We start from the raw sequence: 20198 nt of genomic DNA, 5'->3' as shown, positions 1-20198 counted from the left end.
CCAGTCTCTTCTGAAAAACCTCCAGTGATGAAGCACCCACAACATCTGAAGGCAAGCTGTTCCATTGGTTAATTGTCCTCCCTTAGGAAGTTTCTCCTTAATTCCAGGTTGCTTCTCTCCATGATTAGTTTCCATCCATTGTTTCTTGTCCTGCTCTCAGGTGCTTTGGAGAATAAATTAACCCCCTCTTCTTTGTGGCAGCCTCTCAAATACTGGAATACTGCTATCATGTTCCCCATAGAGAGTTGCTATTATTTAAACTACTGGCAGAAATTTTTCTTGACCCGCAGCAAATCAAGAGATCTACTGGTGCCTTTTGATCTGTCCACCTTGGTGTAGAAAGTCTGATTGTGGAATACTGTGCTACAATGGACCATGAGATGATACCTCTAAAGCTGTTCACCATTTTGTTTTGCAGAATACTTCGAACACAACAGCTTTGAACAGTTTTGCATTAATTACTGTAATGAGAAGCTACAGCAATTCTTCAATGAAAGGATCCTTAAAGAGGTAATGTAGAACATGCCAAGCTATCAGGAGGTTCAGGAAAGAAACCAGATATGCTGCTTTATTTATGTGTTGATTTTTCTCTTAATCTTGGTCAGCTTTACATATTACCTACAGCAATGTCAGGAGCTATTTCACTGAATCTTACAAAACTCAGTCATCTCCAAAATAATCCCACATGGCATGCTGCTCTATCCAGGACTTGACACTAAAACATATGCTGTATCTTGTGACATTCACAACTTAGCTTGACTTTTCAGCTAGGCACAACATTCATAAGTCTAGGTTAGCTAGAGTAGAATTTTTGTTGTGGACAAAGACACACCACAATTGACTTTTCCCTGGTAACGAGAAGGTGAAAGTGACTTATAGCCATGGGATTAAAACTCCTGGCTTCTTCCTTCCCTAATTTATGGATACTTGGCAGAGCATAATATCCTGGGTGACTTTGAAGATAAGTGGCTGTCGTGTTTTTACATAATGGTCATCTTCAGCCTGGAAATCATTGATTCTGGTTTCGATTTTTTATAGCACAGTTCTTGCAGCGTTCTTTTTCTTCTTACTTGGTGACTTGAAAACTCTTATGTGAACACTTGTCAAAGATTTATGTCTAAATCGGTGTCATTACTATCCAGTGGCATTTAGAGCACATGTGGAATGCTTGCAAAGTCCTTGAAAACTTGAAAGTGACAATATATTAGTACACACTACAACAAGGAATGCTATGTTGTTATACCATTAACACTGAAAAAGATCAACTTTATTCATATCTGGCAATTAGATAAAGGCAATTCATGATCCCTAATCTTCGGAAAAAAATAAACATGCCAGACAGGAATATTCATGGCTTCAGAAAAATATGAAGCTTTTTCTTTAAGAAGCTTGAGGGTTTTTTCCCAAATAACTTTATTGATTTTCAAAAACACAAGACTAAAAAATAAGCAAATGAAAAAAATCTAAAGAAAAAAAGATACAAAAAAGAAAAAGCACTCAGAAAAAGATAAGATAAAGGTACCAAAAGAAAAAATAAGAAAAATGGGGTAAGAATGATTTCAGATCATTTCTTTCTTTGGAACAGATATGGAGATACACACACACACACACGAAGCTTGAGTTTTTCAAAACAAGTTTCAGCTATTTCATTTTTAGAGTTTCATGTTCCCAAAGTCAAATTGCTTACCCCACTAAAATACCTCATTACAGCTTCAGAATGACAAGTTCTTTTTGAGTGGGATCAGCTTCATTGGGAATAAGTTACATTGAGTCAGAAGAATAGCAGTGGCATTAATGGAATCTGACATCTCAGGCATGGGTGCTTAACCCCATTGTGGGTGGTATGATCAGACAGGCTATTACAATTCTGTTTCTCTTATAGGAACAAGAACTTTATCAAAAAGAAGGTTTAGGTGTTAATGAAGTACATTATGTGGATAACCAGGACTGTATAGGTATGTAAGTTGAGTACTGGGATAATGTTTATATGCAAAAGCTCTATTGATTATGGCTTCTGTTAAAACTATGCAGAACTACCGTATTTTTCAGTGTATAAGACACACCTCCCCTCCCCCAAAAGTGGGTGAAATGTCTGTGCATCTTATACAGTGAATGTTGTCGAAGCTCCTCCCACCCGCTGGCCCCCACACTTCGGCCTCTGCCTCTCAGAAATTTGCCTCCTTGCAGCAAACAGTAAACAGCCTGGTCAGCTTCAGCACAGCCTGATTTAATACGAGCAGCTGATTGTTGGTTGGATCTGCCTCCTGACGATCAGCTGTTTTAGACTGCAGGGATTGCCATCACCTATTGCTACCTCTGTGTGCCCCATTTTCAGCCTCCACATCCCATTTTCGGCCTCCGTGCACCCCATTTTCTGTCTCCATGTGCCCTGTTTTCGGCCCGTTCCAGGAGACAGGGATCAAATACAGAAATCTGTAAGACTGCTGGCCCTGTGCCAGAAAGTGCTTTATAGGTGGCCACCAACATTTTGAATGCCTTCTGGAAGTACACTCAGACTCTTGGAATTAATACTTGGCTTTTTCCTGGACCAAGGAGTTTAGTGAGTCCATTGTTCTGGATATTGTGGATGTGATTATATATATTGCCCCAGGCACAATGTGTAGGGGGGAGAGGTAAATTATAATTTATTATTAATTTAAATTAAACTGTTGTTTATCCTATAATAATAAGTCAAGAACCTTCTTGATGATCAACATGGATATATTACTTTTGTTCTAGTATATTCATAAAATGTTTATACAAAGCATTTCTGTATTTGATTTTACCATAATTTTTGTTCTTTTAATGCATATTTGTAAGCACCTTTACATAACAGTAGAAACATGGTTATTAAATCGTAACAGTATATTAGTGTGGTTGAGAATTTTGTTTAAACTGCAGCCACTCCAATAACTTGCAATCATTCACATTTTAAATAATTTGATTTTAAATAGTCATACTGCATCTCTCTTGTGAGGCTGAGATTTCTGTGGGATATATCACTATATATATAATGATATATAACATTAATAGGATACAAGCAAGTATTTTCTTATTTGGTTAAGTTAGTTTTTTATCATTGCATATTATTTATGAAATAGCCTATGGTTTTTATCATTCAAACAGATTTGATTGAAGGAAAATTGATAGGAATCCTTGATATTTTGGATGAAGAAAATCGTCTTCCACAGCCAAGTGATCAACATTTTGCTTCAGTGATTCATCAGAAACAAAAACAACATTTCAGGCTATCGGTAGGATTATTTTTTTAATTTAGATTTGTTGTTTCCCCAGATGAATCAGCTTATATAAACAATTGTTTGCCTGAGATTGGCTTGTTTCCTTATTGCATTCGATCAGTTTCCCTTTAACTCAGATATACACATTCAAAGGATCACATGGCTACCTTGTGAACCCAGAAAAAGGCTGTGCTTTCTTTAAGGAGGTAAAGATAAGTGCAACGAGTGCATTCACACAAAAGCAAATACTGGTTTCAAAACCAGATGGCTATCATTCACCAACAGAGAGGATGACTGTGGTAGGGAGACAGTGAAAGTGGAAAGTCAGTTCAGTTTGGCAAAGTCCCTGAAATAAAGATTTTTGCGAGATCTTGATAACCATACCACTCTAGTTATGAAATTACTTGCTTTGTGCCATTCATTGTTACAGTCCCTAAAATAAAATTTGTGATGAGTTCTTTAGACATCTTTCTACCTTACCCATGTGGTACAAGAGTTTGATGCCAATCATGTTGTGGTAAAGTCTAGGTTGGCATATTTCAATCATATTTCAAGAGTAACACCATAGTTTAGATCAGTATTTTTTTTTTACTTGACATCTTTATGATGTGTAGACTTCAACTCCTGGAGTTATCAAGTTTGAAAAACATTGGTTTAGGTATTGGATTAGGACTGGTAATAACCCCACAGAAATCCACTTTCAATAAAGAAAGCACCATAAAGGATAAAGCAAAGAGGAATCCTTCAATCTTGACTCCCTGGAAAAAAGAAGAAATACAATTTGGAACCTGTATGGCATTCTTTCCAGTGAGAAATATTTAGGTTATAACTTTTCTCTGTATGTCTATAGGAAAACATGCTCAAACATTTAGTCATGTAGTGGTTAAAGAAGGAGGAGTTTGAGGTTCAAGTCCACCCTTGCTGGATGACTTTTATCTAGCCATTCTCTCTCAGTCTAGTCTAACTCACAGGGCTATTGTTAAAATGAAGGGAGAATGCCAGGCAAGCTGTCCTGAATTGCTAGACAAAAAAGCAGGGTAGAAATCCAATGCATCAGTAATAAATAAATCTTTATTTGAAAAGGCTGGGACCAAGCATTGGCCCTACATCTTTATGTCTAAAAATGTCATCATTGAATACAAACTGAAAAATCCACTGTGGATTAGATGAAATTACAGATTTTTTGAAAAGTGACTAGATATGATCCTTTAGTATTCTTGTATCCCTACCTCCAAGAAAATGACAGGAAACAGCAATTGTGATGGCAATATAGTTATCATTATTTGTCCCATTCAAAGATGGTGCTTTGTAAGGTTGCTTTCAAAAGATTCACCAGAAGTTGTAGGTAGTCTAAAATGCAAACTGATGACTTGGGTAGATTGCTGTACAATTGATTTTGAACTAATTCTAATTTCTAAATTCAGTTAAATTACTGATCTTTTTAATGCTTAGAGCCTAAACTGCCAGAGATCAGGTTATTAGAAGATCTGCCTTGTTCCACATACCTGATCTGTTTGTTAAGATGTACTTTAAAAGCTCTTAAGATTCCTTTCCCTTTTTATGTATTCAAGCTAGTGTGATTTAACAATATTAACTAAGAGCCAATTGAGACCGTTTTAACCAGTATATTGCAATGGGATGACCTTGCTGCTGGATTTTCTTCACAATAAAATTTTCTTTAAGTCTCATTGGTGTTTGTTGTGAGTTCTTGCAGCATTTGTTTTACATCTGTATATATCTTAAATTATATTTCTTTCGCTCCTCAGATACCCAGGAAGTCTAAATTGGCTGTTCATCGAAATATTCGTGATGATGAGGGATTTATCATCAGACATTTTGCAGGAGCAGTTTGCTATGAGACGGTAAATTAATGCTGTTGCTCATTCTTTAATTTTTTTAAAGAAAAGTGCTAATCAATGATTTGTTATTTTTATGGATATTCTACATTTGTTTTAATATAAATTAAATTCTCCCTTTACAACGAGCATTTAGTATTACAGAACAGTTAGTGCCCATAAAATATGTAGTGATTATATACTGAAGGACAATCAGGAGATCCCTCTGGAAATTAATTCACAAATAAATAGGTCAGCTAAAAGCATATATTTTTTTAAAGGGAACTCATGCTTGCTTTCTCAAGGCAAAAAGAAAGTGAATAATGTGAGCCTGGAAGCCTTCCAGAAATCACTATAGGAGCTCCTGTTTCTTACACATTTCAGTCTCTGCTCAGGAACACAGAGATAACCTAATTGTACCCTATGACTATCATTAAGTGTTGTACCTTATGATTCTTGACGAATGTATCTTTTCTTTTATGTATACTGAGAGTATTTGCACCAAGACAAATTCCTTGTGTGTCCAATCACACTTGGCCTATAAAGCTATTCTATTCTATTCTATTCTGTTCTGTTCTGTTCTATTCTATTCTATTCTATTCTATTCTGTTCTATTCTATTCTATTCTATGAACCATCCTTTCTCTAAGTAATAACACTACAGGTAGTCCTTGACTTAACAGCCACTTGTTTACTGACTGTTTGAAGTTACAAACAGAACTGAAAAAGTGACTGTTTTTCACACAACTGTTTGCAGTATTCCCATGGTCATGTGATCAAAATTTGGATGTTTGGAAACTAGCAAGTATTTGTGATAGTTGCAGTGTCCTGCGGTCATGCGATCACTTTGTGTGATCCTTCTGACAAGCAAAGTCCATGGGAAAGCCAGATTCACTCAACAGCCATGTTACTAACTTTACAACTGCAGTGAGTCACTTAACAACTGTGGCAAGAATGGTCGTAATATGAGGCAAAACTCATCTAACAACTATCTCGCTTAACAACAGAGATGTTATTATGATCATACATCGCAGACTACCTGTATGTGTGAGAGTGGTAGCAAATAGTTTTTTCTTTGGTTTATTATAATAACTCACCAGAAATTAAAAAATAATACACTGCTCCAAAAAAATAAAGGGAACACTTAAACAACACAATGTAACTCCAAGTCAATCACACTTCTGTGAAATCAAACTGTCCACTTAGGGAGCAACACTGATTGACAATCAATTTCACATGCTGTTGTGCAAATGGAATAGACAACAGGTGGAAAGCATAGGCAGGTAGCAAGACATCCCCAATAAAGGAGTGGTTCTGCAGGTGGTGACCACAGATCACTTCTCAGTTCCTATGCTTTCTGGCTGATGGTTTGGTCACTTTTGAATGCTGACTGTGGTTTCACTCTAGTGGTAGCATGAGACGGAGTCTACAACCCACACAAGTGGCTCAGGTAGTGCAGCTCATCCAGGATGGCACATCAATGTGAGCTGTGGCAAGAAGGTTTGCTGTGTCTGTCAGCATGGAGGTGCTACCAGGAGACAGGCCAGTACATCAGGAGACATAGAGGAGGTCGTAGGAGGGCAACAACCCAGCATCAGGACCGCTACCTCCGCTTTTGTGCAAGGAGGGACAGGAGGACCACTACCAGAGCCCTGCAAAATGACCTCCAGCGGGCCACAAATGTGCATGTGGTTGCTCAAACGGTCAGAAACAGACTCCATGAGGGTGGTATGAGGGCCCGACATCCACAGGTGGGGGTTGTGTTTACAGCCCAACACCATGCAGGACATTTGGCATTTGCCAGAGAACACCAAGATTGGCAAATTCGCCACTGGTGCCCTGTGCTTTTTACAGATGAAAGCAGGTTCACACTGAGCACATGTGACAGACGTGACAGGGTCTGGAGACGCTGTGGAGAATGTTTTGCTGCCTGCAACATCCTCCAGCATGACCAGTTTGGCAGTGGGTCAGTAATGGTGTGGGGTGGCATTCTTTAGGGGGCTGCACAGCCCTCCATGTGCTCTCCAGAGATAGCCTGACTGCCATTAGGTACCGAGATGAGATCCTCAGACCCCTTGTGAGACCATATTCTGGTGCAGTTGGCCCTGGGTTTCTCCTAATGCAAGACAATGCTAGACCTCATGTGGCTGGAGTGTGTCAGGAGTTCCTGAAAGACGAAGGCATTGATGCTATGGACTGGCCCGCCCATTCCCCAAACCTGAATCCAATTGAGCACACCTGGGACATCATGTCTCGCTCCATCCACTAATGCCACGTTGCACCACAGACTGTCCAGGAGTTGGGGGATGCTTTAGTCCAGGTGTGGGAGGAGATCCCTCAGGAGACCATCCGCCACCTCATCAGGAGCATGCCCAGGCATTGTAGGGAGGTCATACAGGCACATGGAGGCCACACACACTACTGAGCCTCATTTTGACTTGTTTTAAGGACATTACATCAAAGTTGGATCAGCCTGTAGTGTTTTTTTCCACTTTAATTTTGAGTGTAACTCCAAATCCAGACCTCCATGGGTTGCTAAATTTGATTTCCATTGATAATTTTTGTGTGATTTTGTTGTCAGCACATTCAACTATGTAATGAACAAAGTATTTAATAAGAATATTTCATTCATTCAGATCTAGGATGTCTTATTTTTGTGTTCCCTTTATTTTTTTGAGCAGTGTAGTTAATTTTAGCTGGTAGTCACAGAGTTTTTATTATCAAGGCAATACATTTGCTCATAATGAACAATACCATTTCAATATATAATCATTTTAGGAACAGTAACATTTTGGAGAAGAATACTTGAAAATATTGTAGGAGTAGAACCAAGTTAATCTATTGTAACTAAAAAAAATAAAAAAAGAATCAAGCAGCTCCTTTGAAAAATAACAAATTTTATTGTAAGGCTTAAGCTTTTGTGAGTGGCAGCTCACTTCATCAGATGCAGAGATTGGCTGACAGATGTAAGGTTTAAATTGGTGACACAGAGAAAAAAGGAAAGCAAGACAGTGTGTTTATACAGATGCAAGTTATGCAACAGTGCTGTTGCTATTAAAAGTGCCTTACCAATTAACAATTGTATTAAAATCCTATAGGATTTTATTTAATTGTGTTAAAATCCTATAGGATTTTTCAGGCCTTCTGAGATTGTGCGAAACCTGTTGATGCTTAGGAGTCTTCCATGAAGTGATAGTATTGATGTTTATTTGTCTCAAAACTGCTACTTGAAAATAGAGCTGGTCTGTTCTTCCATACTGAAAAAAAAATTGCAGAGGTTTTACAGCATTGCTTTTAGAGAGAGTGGGTTGCTGACAATTTTTTTCATATGTGCTTGCTTTAATTCCTATATGTATGATCTACAGAGAGCTTGGATCTGTATGCTCTCCTGAGTGACTTAAATGCTTCTGATTTTCCTCAGACCCAGTTTGTGGAGAAAAACAACGATGCTTTGCATATGTCTCTGGAGTCCCTTATATGTGAATCCAAAGATAAATTTATCCGAGTACTTTTTGAGTCCAACACTAACAACAATAAGGATACTAAGCAAAAAGCAGGAAAACTAAGTTTTATCAGCGTGGGAAACAAATTCAAGGTATGGTCGTTTTATAAGACTGGTCGTAATAGTCCTATAAAGGAATCCACAGATGATAGTGAATTCAGTTTCATTCCACGATCCTTTGTAGCATCTGGAGATCTCTTCTTTATAGTAGGAAAAATGTTAATGCTTTAATGTTTTCGACAGACTCTACAGATTTGGGGAGCCTTGGCTTTTTAGAAACATTTCAGCTGTTATTAGACTACCTTGCTGGATCAATTTGTAAAGTCCTAGATAGTTCCCCAAATAGTTATTTTATGTTTTATCATTCTTCAATCATCTTTTATGACTAATGAACAAAAGAAATTTTTTCAACATTATCTTTTGTAATAATGTTCTCTCATATTTCCGGTGTGTCTTTTTGGATTTTCCTATTGTCCCCTTACTTATTTTTCCATGCAGCTCATGGGATGTTAAAATTCTTCTTGGAAATTTTAAATAAAAAATTCAATTCAAATCAAATTTTCCTCTGGTTTAAATCCAGCACACTTAGGAACAACTGGACAGAGTAGCAAAACACCAACCTATCTATATATACCTAACAATTAAGATATACAATAATTAAATTAAGAATACTAATGATGCTCTTAATTTTTATGCTATAGAAATCATGATCCACCATGTTGTAAAAGCAAAATTTTCAAACATTATATCTAACATAAAATTTTTATAAACCAAAACAAAATCTTCATAAACATCTTCTGTCCAGCCTTTAGTTGCTGGTAAGGAAGGAAAACTCAAAGGTGCTTTTTTTCAAAACACAAGTGTACTTTCTTGGTTGTTTGTTTTGAAATTGTTTTGCTTCTCATCCAGAACTGAAGAAACTTCTTAGATGAGAAGTGAAATGTTTTCAAGGGGGAAAACCCAATAAAGTCAACTTGCCTTTTGAAAAAAAAAAAGCACCTTTGGGACAACCATGACCTTAACGATTGAGAATCTCCATAGACATTTAAGGAACCATAAATCTGAATTAAACTCAGAGTGTACCTGAGTGATTGATTTAGACCACCTGTACCACCTGTGCATAAGCGGTGCTATAGGCATTTTAGCAGACAAATAGCAGGCGGTTAGCACATGCTTTGTACTTCTTAAGAGGTTGCTATGACTATGCTACATGTTTCAGAGAAATGAGCAATCCTCAAGGACTCTGTTAATAAATACCTCAGCAGTAGAATCACACAAATTACAGGGACTGTGGAGAACAATTGTTTTGCCAAAGCCAAATGGAATATGTTCAGTTCAAAACTTTTTCCTTCTCGCTATACTGTTAACAATGTGTACTTTTGAAGTGGCCCTGATTAACTTGCAGGGGATATTCCATTTCAATAGTGAACGCTGTCTGTGAAAGCGAAACATGACCAATTTTTCTAATGCAGTGAGAAGGAAAAAGAAAAACACTCTGCTTTTAAGGGAAAACAAATCTCAGGGCACCAGGAATTTGTTTCTTTCTTTTTCCTAAGTAACTAAAGAGTCTGATATTTTTCCAATTTTTGTTCCTTTGTTATGCACTGTAAATCTGGCTTCTGACTGCCTCCTATTCTTGATATATTAAACCAGTGCTTCCCAACCAGTGCTTCAGTACCCAAAACAGCTTATCAGAAAGTCTTTTTTAGGTAAAACATTTCAAGTCACTTTAAATGTCCCTATTGTGATTGGTTAATGGGTTTGTGTGTCATTACCAACAGAAAAACCACTTTGACCCAATTTTGGGTAATTTACTCAAGTTTGGAAGCATTCTGTGAAGCCCTCTCTGGTTCCCCCCCCCTTTTTCCCCCCCTGTCAAACAGTTTTTATCTTATGGGGTCCTTAATGCTCTCTGAGGTTGATTATTTTCTTGCAGTCGTTTCATTACTCAGTTGGGTAACATCTTCAATACACTGATAATATGACGTAGTTGGGTAATGAAATGTCTACAAGGAAACAACCATCCTGAGAGAGAACCACAGACCCCACAGTTAAACCCTGAGCTACAAGTATTCCCTTCTATTAAATTTAGGTTAATTAAATAGGTTAGTTAGCTCAAAATGGCTGGGGAAGAGCTATGCAGAGATTCATAGGAAAAGCAGGCAAAAGCCAAGCAAAGATTGAAGGGAAATTGGCCACTCTGTGGACTCCTTAATGTTAATAAGATAAAGATTTATTTTCCAGCTGGTCAATTCTGCTTGGTGAGAATGAGAAAATGTTTCTATTCTAGAGCAGGATTCTGATTTTCTTCCAAGGGTAATAATTATGTATTTATTACCATAAATAATGTTTCTTTTGTCTTTCTGTCATGTTTTCTTTGGAATAAATTTTAAAATTTGTTGACAGTTTGATCTAGTGGTTTAAGGCATCAGACTAGAAACTAGGAAACTCTGAGTTCTAGTCCTCCCTTAGGCTGAGTGACCTTGAGCCAGTCACTCTCTCTCATCCCAAGCCACCGTGTCACAGGGTTGTTGTTATGGAGGAAATAGGAGGAGGAAAAAGTATTAGGTGTATTTACCACCTTTAGTTATTTATATAAACAATAATGGTGGGATAAAAAAATGGGCCAGTCTCTTGCATCCCGTATACACAGTGCCTTCCTTCAGATCACTGTGCCCTATTCAGTGAACACTAAAGGCAAAAGATGGATATGCCAGATGCTGCAGATGTGCAGACAACTGGATTTGTGAATTTCTAGCCAAACAGACCAGTGGTAAATATGCATTCATGAACAGGTGATTCTTATGGATAAAAGTGGGTTAAAACCTATGTGGATATTTGGTGGTGGCGCAGTGGTTAGAATACAATATTGTAGGCTAATTGTGCCGACTGCCAGCAGTTTGATTCTTACCGACTCTGGGTTGACTCAGTCTTCCATCCAGGGGTGGGATTCAAATTTTTTAACAAGCGGTTCTGTGGGCGTGGCTTAGTTGGTGGGCATGGCTTGGTGGTCATGTGACTGGCTGGGCATGGCCAACTCAATATCACTTACATCGAGGCACACATTTCCTCACCTGGCCTCTCATGACTGTGGGGATGCTGCAACAGTCGTAAGTGTGAAAAATGGTCATGTCACTTTTTTCAGTGCCATTGTAACTTTGAATGGTCACTCCACACAAGCAAAGTACCAGCAAAGGAGGGGGAAAAAACTCCAGAGACGTTCCTGAGACAGGAAGTCTAGTCCTGCCAAGAATGTAATAAGGGTTAACGGAAAGGCAGTTTCTGTAAGCAACACCAGAATGTTTCCTTCCTGCCTTCCTTACAGATAAGGCCAGTAATTTCTTCTAACAACCGGTCCTCTGAACTGCTTAGAATGTTAACAACCGGTTCTAGAAAATAGGTGCAAACCTGTAGAATTCCACCCCTGCTTCCATCCTTCCAAGGTCGGTAAAAATGAAGACCTAAATTGTTGGGGGCAATATGCTGGCTTTGTGGTATATAACTCTTAAATGCTATTGTTATTGCTATGTTTCCTGCATCAATCCAGTACAGCTGGGAGGAAGGAGCAATTCATAACAAACTTCATTACTGCACTCCTCCATCTCCTTAATTTTCTTACCTGGCCCTTCTGACCCTAGGTGGGAATGAGAGCTGCCAGACAAGCACAATGTAATATAGCACAATGGAATGTAATATAAAACATTTAAAACAGAGACCATTGGATTGTATCAAATAATACATTCCTGCTGGTTATTACACCTGCCCTTTGAGAGAGAAATACATTGGTTTATTCCATTTTTTATACAAGTGATTTTGATTTTTGTTGTAGGCATTGTTCCTTAATTTTGTTCAGTCTGTTGTTATTTTTTGTTAAAGTTTTCATTTATTTATTGGGTTTTCTTAGTTTGAGGCAGCAGGATTGTAAGACAGCGGACTCTTTATTTCAAATGGCATTTTAACCTAGCAAAACAAAACTAATTAATTAAATAACCCAATATAACAACCCTGTCAGAGGAGCCAGTTCAAAATCATTTACTAACTTGAGATGGAATATCTGTTTCTCAGGTGAATGGATAGGGTTTCAACATGAGCTCAAAATAAGTAATGCTCTTTTGTTACATACAAGGATTGTAGCCCGTGAGTACTATGGCAACAGCTCTAGTTTCCAAAAGCAAGAGAGAAATATTTTAAGTGTACTGACTTTAAAAGTTTAATGAGAGTGGTTGTTATATGATATCACTTCTTTTCTCCTATATGCAGTTCACTCTCTCCTTGATTCTTTACAAACAGGTGTTAATTTTGGTTGATTATTGTTGTAGCAATAGCATTGCACAAGGTGTTAAGATGAGTTATGTGCAATTAAAATAAACACCCCCTCCTAATATTTTTATAAATGATAAATATATATTTGTCCTAGGAACCAAGAGATTCTTTTATGTACAATCTGGTGAACTCTATAAAAATTAATTCCCTTTACCTCTCGGCGTGAAAAGATGTAGATCTCTTTGTGGCTAGAGGTGTTCAACCAAGAACTAGAAGTGCAGCAATTGACTTAGTTGAAGCTGTTGAGGCCCAGCATACAACTTTGCCTTTGCACTCCATTCCAGCAACAGTTTATATTAAGCAAAGAGCCAGTGATGAGAGATGAATGCTGATAATGATGTTCCCTCCCCTGTGTTTTGTTTTGTGCTTGTCTACTTTGACACAGATGCTCTTCTTTTACAGACTCAGCTAAACCTGCTTCTGGAAAAGCTTCGTAGCACTGTAAGTAAATAGTCATGGAAAATCGGTGCAAGGTCTCATCTATTTTTATATTTTTGCACTAGGTCTGTTAATAAAATAAACCCTGGATTTGTTGTACTAATGCAAGGATGGAGATCTGTTAAAGCCAGGGCATCAGTTAAATTTGAACAGAATTTTACACATGAGCATTTTGCATATTTGACTTTTTTTATGCAGGGAACAGATGGGAACTGTCACAGCCAGCATATTTAGCTTTAAGAGTAATCTTGGCTAAATCCATGTATTACGGGAACCCTTTATTATTTTACAGGTATAGAGGCATGTAGTCAATTCATCAGTGATTCTGCATTACACCGAAGAATAAGGGAAACATGCTTGCAGGAAACTGTCTAATATATATAAATAAGAACTAGAGAGAGATTGGAGCCCCTTGGGGTCAGTAGTTTACTTGTACTCCTTAACATAAACAATTGATATATATAAATCAAGGGTCTTCAAACTTGGCAAGTTTAAGACTTGTGGACTTCAACTCTCAGAATTCCTGAGCTAAGATGACTAGAAGAGGAATTATGCGAGTTGAAGTGCACAAGTCTTAAAGCTGTCAAGTTTGAAGACCCCTAATATAAATTGTTACCAAGTAAATGTTAGATGAAGAATTAAAAACTTGCAGATGGAAGATGACATATAACCCGGCAACTCTTCTTTACAATCCCCTGTGAGCTTCAACAGTGGGACTAAAACAATAAATTCAGCCCTTTTTGTATGTTTGTAATGATTTAAGAAATAAAATGAGTGCATTTTATTTTGTGCACTTGCTCAGTTTTGGAATGCTGTGCTTCATATGACACACTAAGCCTTGTATGGGGCCTCAATCCAACAGATTTTCCCTGCTACTGAACTAGAGGAAGTTCTTGCTAGTCTGTGGTCCTTAATGAAATGTGCAGGATAGCCAAAGGATGATGCAGAAGCACTATTCTAGCCAATCCTCTGCATTTTGCTTCCAGTTCCAGAGGCTAAATGTCAAATCAGCCATGGTTCTGAATTCATTGTAGCCAATTTATGCTGGCTTAAGAATTCTGGGAGTTGAAGCCCAGAGGTCATAAAAGTGCCATAGTTGCCCACCTTGGGTTTAGAGCTCTAGGTATACAGATTTTCCCCTCTTTCCTCCTTTTGCTTCCCTTTTAAATGGCTTTGAATAGGTAATTGCAATTAATTTTTTGTATCCCTCCAAATGAAATTGATTCGTCATGCATTTCTCCACATTCAAACAAAAAAAAAAATTAGTTAAGCATGAACTGAGCTCCTAATCTGCCTACTGTGGGCACAATACTCCCGGCCCTCCTTTCTAAATCTCCATGGCCTGATGATGATGACCCTAGCATAGTAGCCATCTTTCTTCCTGTCAGCATTAGTACGCTACTAGTGCAAGTATTAGAACCCTTAGAACACCTGATTTTCCCAAGACTCTTGACTTCTTTGTGTAGAGATCTGAGTAGACATTGTGTAGACATCTGAGAAGTTCAATGTTTCTGCTAGGTACTAAGCTTGGTATGAATTGAATGTTATTGATGGTCTTATGGAAAGACAATCTCTGTGCACAAGCTTTCACACAATATTTATAGAGGTTTAAAAACGATGTCTTTGGGGCAGAGTTAAATATTTCAACATATTTATTGCTTCTGAGTTTATTAAAAAAAAGAGATGGAGAGACAATATAAATATATAAAAGAAAAAATACCCACTGGAGGGACTAGATAGGAGTATTGTGAGATGAGTTATCTACAGCACCCTTTTCAAGTATTCTTAATCATGATTATGCTAATTTTCTGCTTTTACAATAGGGGTCAAGCTTTATTCGATGCATCAAACCGAATCTAAAGATGACCAGTCACCAATTTGAAGGTGCTCAAATCCTCTCCCAGCTTCAATGTTCAGGTAATTTAGTGTATCTTCTAAAGACGATACGTTAGATCTCTAATAATATTCAAATGAGGATTCTGGCAAAACTGAATTACAGAGCTTTGTATAAGAGTTTTTCAGTCAGAAAAAAGAGTGATCTTTTTCAGTGCTCTGTTGTTGTGAAATTATTCTGCAAAATAATCTGTAGATAGTACTGTATTGACTGTTAAAAGATTTTTAAAAATAAACTTAATAAACTTCACAAACTTTCAAGGCAAAAAAATAATGTGGTATTCTATGTACTTAAAATGTAATTTATTTAGAAATATGTGAAAGCCATCAGGAAGATCAAAACCCGTCCAAATGCCTACAACCCAAAGGAAACTGAACATCCTATTTTGCTGAACATATAAGAGCAGTGCATCATCGAGTTAGGAAGATACCATCTTTCCGCCATCATTGAGCTGTTGCCTTCTCCACCGCCATTCAATAGTATCAATATATTAGCTATTTTTAAATTATTGTGGTAGAATGTTCTTAGTAAAGTTCAGGTGTTCATTTAATCCCTCTCCTTCCACCAAAAGAAAAATAAAATAATGGTACCTTGTAGGTGAGAATTGTACAAGTTGGTTTAGATCAGAATCCAGAGTGGATTCTGATGAGTGGCAAAGCCAGGACAAAGTTTCCATTGGCTCTGGGATACTCAAATACTCCCCCCCACCCCGCCAGTATTGTACTATTCCTATAGTGTGTTATAGGACTAGAACAACTTAAACAATTAATAGGAGATGATATCTATCCAGTCTATTCCTTCTATCTCCTCCTCCTCTTCCCAGCTGAGAGATCTGGAAGGTGTTCAAGTGTTCTTGTTGACATAACAGAACTAGATGACATTAATATGTAATTTAAGGATGGTTAACTGACAGAAGTAATTAACTGACAGAAGTAACAACTTCACAGAGCTGGTTTTGAAGTAGATGATTCTAATTGTCCTGAAATAAGCCTTATTTGAAGCTAACCCGTTTGTTTTTATTAGTTGCTATCCTAGTATTTCTATTAATTTCTTTATAATGTTTTCATCCCAGAAGGCTTTTAGTCTTCAAGCATCTGTTCAACTTGGCAAACATTCCTATTGCTTGTCACGTCAAGTTATGTTTAAACTTTAATTTAGCAAATCAGAAATCCTTAACATCTTCACTTAATTAGTGTTTTGTTGACTCAATTTTTGGCTGATCATCTGAAGACTGGATATTCTGAGCAAAATTGTAGAAAAGGAGACAATGAAAGTAATGAAGTTCCTTCCCTCTGTCTTAAACATGAATTACATTATTTTTTAAACTATAAGTTTTATTAAGGATTTAAATTACAGTAATAATAACAAAAACAAACTAAATGTAGAAAAAGAGAATGAAAACAAAGAAAAATGTAAAAAAGAGAAAAAGAAGAAAGAAAAGAGAGACTAAAGAAAAAGAAAAGAAATAAAGGAGTTATTAAAACCTTCATCACAACAAGAATAAACAAATGTAATAATTCTTCACTCCCTTAAGGGGTTAAATAGATATATCTTCATCCCATATCTCATTCCTTATTATAAATCCATAAAACATCAACTTTCCAATCCTCATGTCAGCCAAAAGTCCACAAAGAGTTGCCAGAACATTGCACACACACACACAAAAAGTCGATGAATTACATTATTCTTCATCTAGTTTTTATTCATTTTTTCTGATTTAGAAGTGAAAATAAGGTTTTATTTATTTGTTTGCCTTTTACTCCATCAATTTTTGGTGAAACTAGTTGAAAAAGATTAGGTCTAATATTTGGAAAGGTCAACACAGACTCAGTCTTGATTTTAATTCAAACTTGAAGCTCATTTTCCATCTTCAGTGACTTCAATGACTTTATAAGGGCTTGTGTTTCTTGTTTTAGCTATTTTTTAAAAATATTTACACCAATCTCAAAATATAAAGACTGACAACCACGTTGTCTTAATTTAGTGGTGATTCTTTTGTTACCTGTCTTTTGACTGGTTTAACATTTTTATTGAATTATAAAGTATTATAAAATACAAAATACAAAAACAAATAAAAAACCAGTGGGAGGGGGAGGGAAGAGGGGGAAGAGAAGTGAGGAAAGGTAAAAAAAAAAAGAAAAAGAAGCATTGATTTCTGTCTCTGTTACTATAAAATAAGGCATTAACATCAAATCACAACTTTTTGCTTTTTCATAATGATATGAACAAGCCATTTCTATAAAAATCTATCAGTCTAATCTGTAAAACCGAAAATCAAAGTGGTCTCCACATGGAAACAAAAATACTTATGTTCTTCTTTATTCAAAATGATCAATTTTTGCCATTTCAGCCAATTCCATCAACTTCTGCAACCATTCGTCATCCATAGTAGGAATCGAAGTGTCCTTCTATTTTTGTGTTTACAATGGTCTTGCTGCTGTCAACATATATAATAACAAAGTTCCAATTTTTTTCTCCAGTTCTTTTTCCATTAGGCCCAAAAGGAAAAGTTGTGGTTTCATTTTTATCTCCATTTTCAAAATTTTCTGTATTAAAATATGAATCGTACTCCAAAATTTTTGCTTTATCATATGTCCATCATAGATAATAAAAAGTCCCCTCTTTACTTTTACCCTTCCAACATTCATTTGACTTGACGTTATACATCTTAGACAACTTATCTGATGTTATTTTGTTGCCTGTCTTTTACTGTAGGCATGGTGTCTGTTTTGGACTTGATGCAAGGTGGTTTCCCATCACGAGCTTCATTCCATGAACTTTATAACATGTATAAAAAATATATGCCTGCCAAACTGACCCGTCTAGATCCGAGACTCTTTTGCAAGGTATTTATATTCAGAATGCAAATGCTTTTTTATCTGTGCCTTTTTCATGGTGGGTTGATATTCACAGATACTTTCCTTCCTTCAAAGGATTTGTAAAACTGTCTTTTTTTTTTCCTCTTCCGTTCAGGCTCTCTTCAAAGCCCTTGGCTTAAATGAACAAGATTATAAATTTGGATTAACCAAGGTGTTCTTTAGACCTGGCAAGGTAAGCAGTGTTGATATCTCTGAAGTATAAATGAACACAAATTGAGTTTTTAAAAATTAATCTCTTCAACTTGCCTGCAAAATAATTGAGATAAAGGATAGCATTACCTTTCTTGAAAGAAATTTCATAAGATGATGCGTTGTCATCTAATCTTTGCTAGCATCTGTATTAACATGGCCATCTCTATGGTTAATGTATTGGTAGAAAATATTTTTATAGCTCTACCTGTGCTAAGAATGGTATTTCCTGTGCTCTGTGTGATGATTAACCTCCCTATAATCATTTACCATGACTGTATTCTCTAAAAGGCAGATAAATAAGACTTTTTTTAAATTGCTTCAGTCCTGTGCTTTAACTTCATTGCTAGCTTAAAGTTGAGTGGAGGCCCTCTATATTACTATCAGAATAAGTAGTCACAATTTGTACTGTGTCACAGATACATAAAAATAGGCAGATTCCGGATGTTATTAAGAATCATGCCTAGGGTTCAGAACCTCATGGCAATCACAGGAGTCTCTACACATTGTCATGACTGCAACATTCTGTTTACAACAGAACTCTCCATCTGTCAACATTCTTGTTGGTTGTCTTAAATGGCATTTCCTCCCCACCCCCGTGTTCAGTTTGCAGAATTTGATCAAATCATGAAGTCTGATCCAGATCATCTTGCTGACCTGATTAAACGTGTGAACCACTGGCTTCTCTGCAGCCGTTGGAAGAAGGTTCAGTGGTGTTCTTTATCAGTTATCAAATGTAGGTATTCAAAAATATCTTGTAAGATGGGACGATAGGAGGAGGATCACCACTGAGCCATGATGGTGCAGTGGTTAGAATGCAGTATTGCAGGCTAATTCTGCCAAATGCAGCAGCTCAATCCCGACCAGCTCAAGGTTGAATCAGCCTTCCATCCTTCTGAGGTCGGTAAAATTAGGACCCAGATTGTTTGGGGCAATATGCTGACTCTATAACTGCTTAGAAAGGGCTGTAAAGCACCATGAAACAGTATATAAGTCTAAGTGCTATTGCTATTTCTATCACGTGAGCAAAATTTTAAAAACTACCCACAACTATGTCTTTTTAAACTTACTTGGAAGACTAGAATATTTTATTTTAATAAAGAAATGGCTGAAATGTTGTGATTATCAAAAATCACAGCAATTTAGGAATATTAATCTTGATTGTGTACTTGTGCAATAATATTGAAAGTTATGCCCTTTCCTGAAATCCCACAAGATTTCAGAGGAACACCAATGTTTTTCAAGATCTTGTGAGATTTTGTCAATTCATTTTTTTAAAAAAATCCTGTGGGTTTACAGGTACAATATAGGAGTCCACATGCATTATTTAAGAGATTGCTGCCAAAATTGTGAAAATGCTATTAATCAAGTCAAATATTAAAATGGAAGAGTTTCTTGACTCTTCAGTTCCAGTTAGGTTTTTATTAAAAAAAAAGTATTGAGAATTGAGCCATGAGTCTCACTGACACAAGAATTGTTAGCAACTCTTGCATATTAATCATATATAAAAGAAGGAAATAGTATCCGCTAGTATAAAATATATCTAACTCTGTCTCTGTCTGCTTGTCTGCCTGTCTGTCTAGGTATTCATCCATCCATCCATCCATTCCCCCCATTCTGTATTTAGACATTTGTTGATGAGATTTCCCTCACTTTTTCCTCCATTTATTTTCAGTGAAAAACAAAATCAAGTACAGAGCAAGTGCCTGTATTAAAATACAAAAGACAATTCGTATGTGGCTATGCAAGAGAAAGCATCAACCACGGTAAGAAGAAGACCTATGTAAATACTCACTGTGTCCTATTTGCTAGTAAATCTCATGAGGTGCTGAATAGTAATGGGAAGGATTCCCAGGCACTCATACACCTGAACTCATAATATGACATTAATGCAGTCACA

At 36.8% G+C, this 20198-nt stretch overlaps 1 protein-coding gene across 4 annotated transcripts in view; it reads left to right on the top strand.

The window, feature by feature from the left end:
* MYO6 (myosin VI) overlaps positions 1 to 20198 on the top strand; it is a 120683-nt gene that overhangs the window by 77910 nt on the left and 22575 nt on the right. For all 4 annotated transcript variants that reach the window (XM_026665191.2, XM_026665190.2, XM_026665189.2 and 1 more), the window contains exons 14-24: positions 419 to 510; positions 1883 to 1955; positions 3127 to 3254; positions 5006 to 5101; positions 8495 to 8668; positions 13301 to 13339; positions 15160 to 15253; positions 17946 to 18076; positions 18204 to 18281; positions 18905 to 19034; positions 19974 to 20064. In XM_026665191.2, coding sequence (XP_026520976.1) covers positions 419 to 510; positions 1883 to 1955; positions 3127 to 3254; positions 5006 to 5101; positions 8495 to 8668; positions 13301 to 13339; positions 15160 to 15253; positions 17946 to 18076; positions 18204 to 18281; positions 18905 to 19034; positions 19974 to 20064 — 1126 coding nt within the window. The remainder of the gene's footprint in view (positions 1 to 418; positions 511 to 1882; positions 1956 to 3126; positions 3255 to 5005; positions 5102 to 8494; positions 8669 to 13300; positions 13340 to 15159; positions 15254 to 17945; positions 18077 to 18203; positions 18282 to 18904; positions 19035 to 19973; positions 20065 to 20198) is intronic.

This window comes from Notechis scutatus, chromosome 1 (genome assembly GCF_049901735.1).
Source record: "Notechis scutatus isolate UNSWTSFEM ecotype Mainland chromosome 1, rNotScu1.2, whole genome shotgun sequence".
NCBI lineage: Eukaryota > Metazoa > Chordata > Lepidosauria > Squamata > Elapidae > Notechis > Notechis scutatus.
Note: the sequence above shows the minus strand (reverse complement) of the source record. Positions and strands in the feature narration are given on the sequence as shown.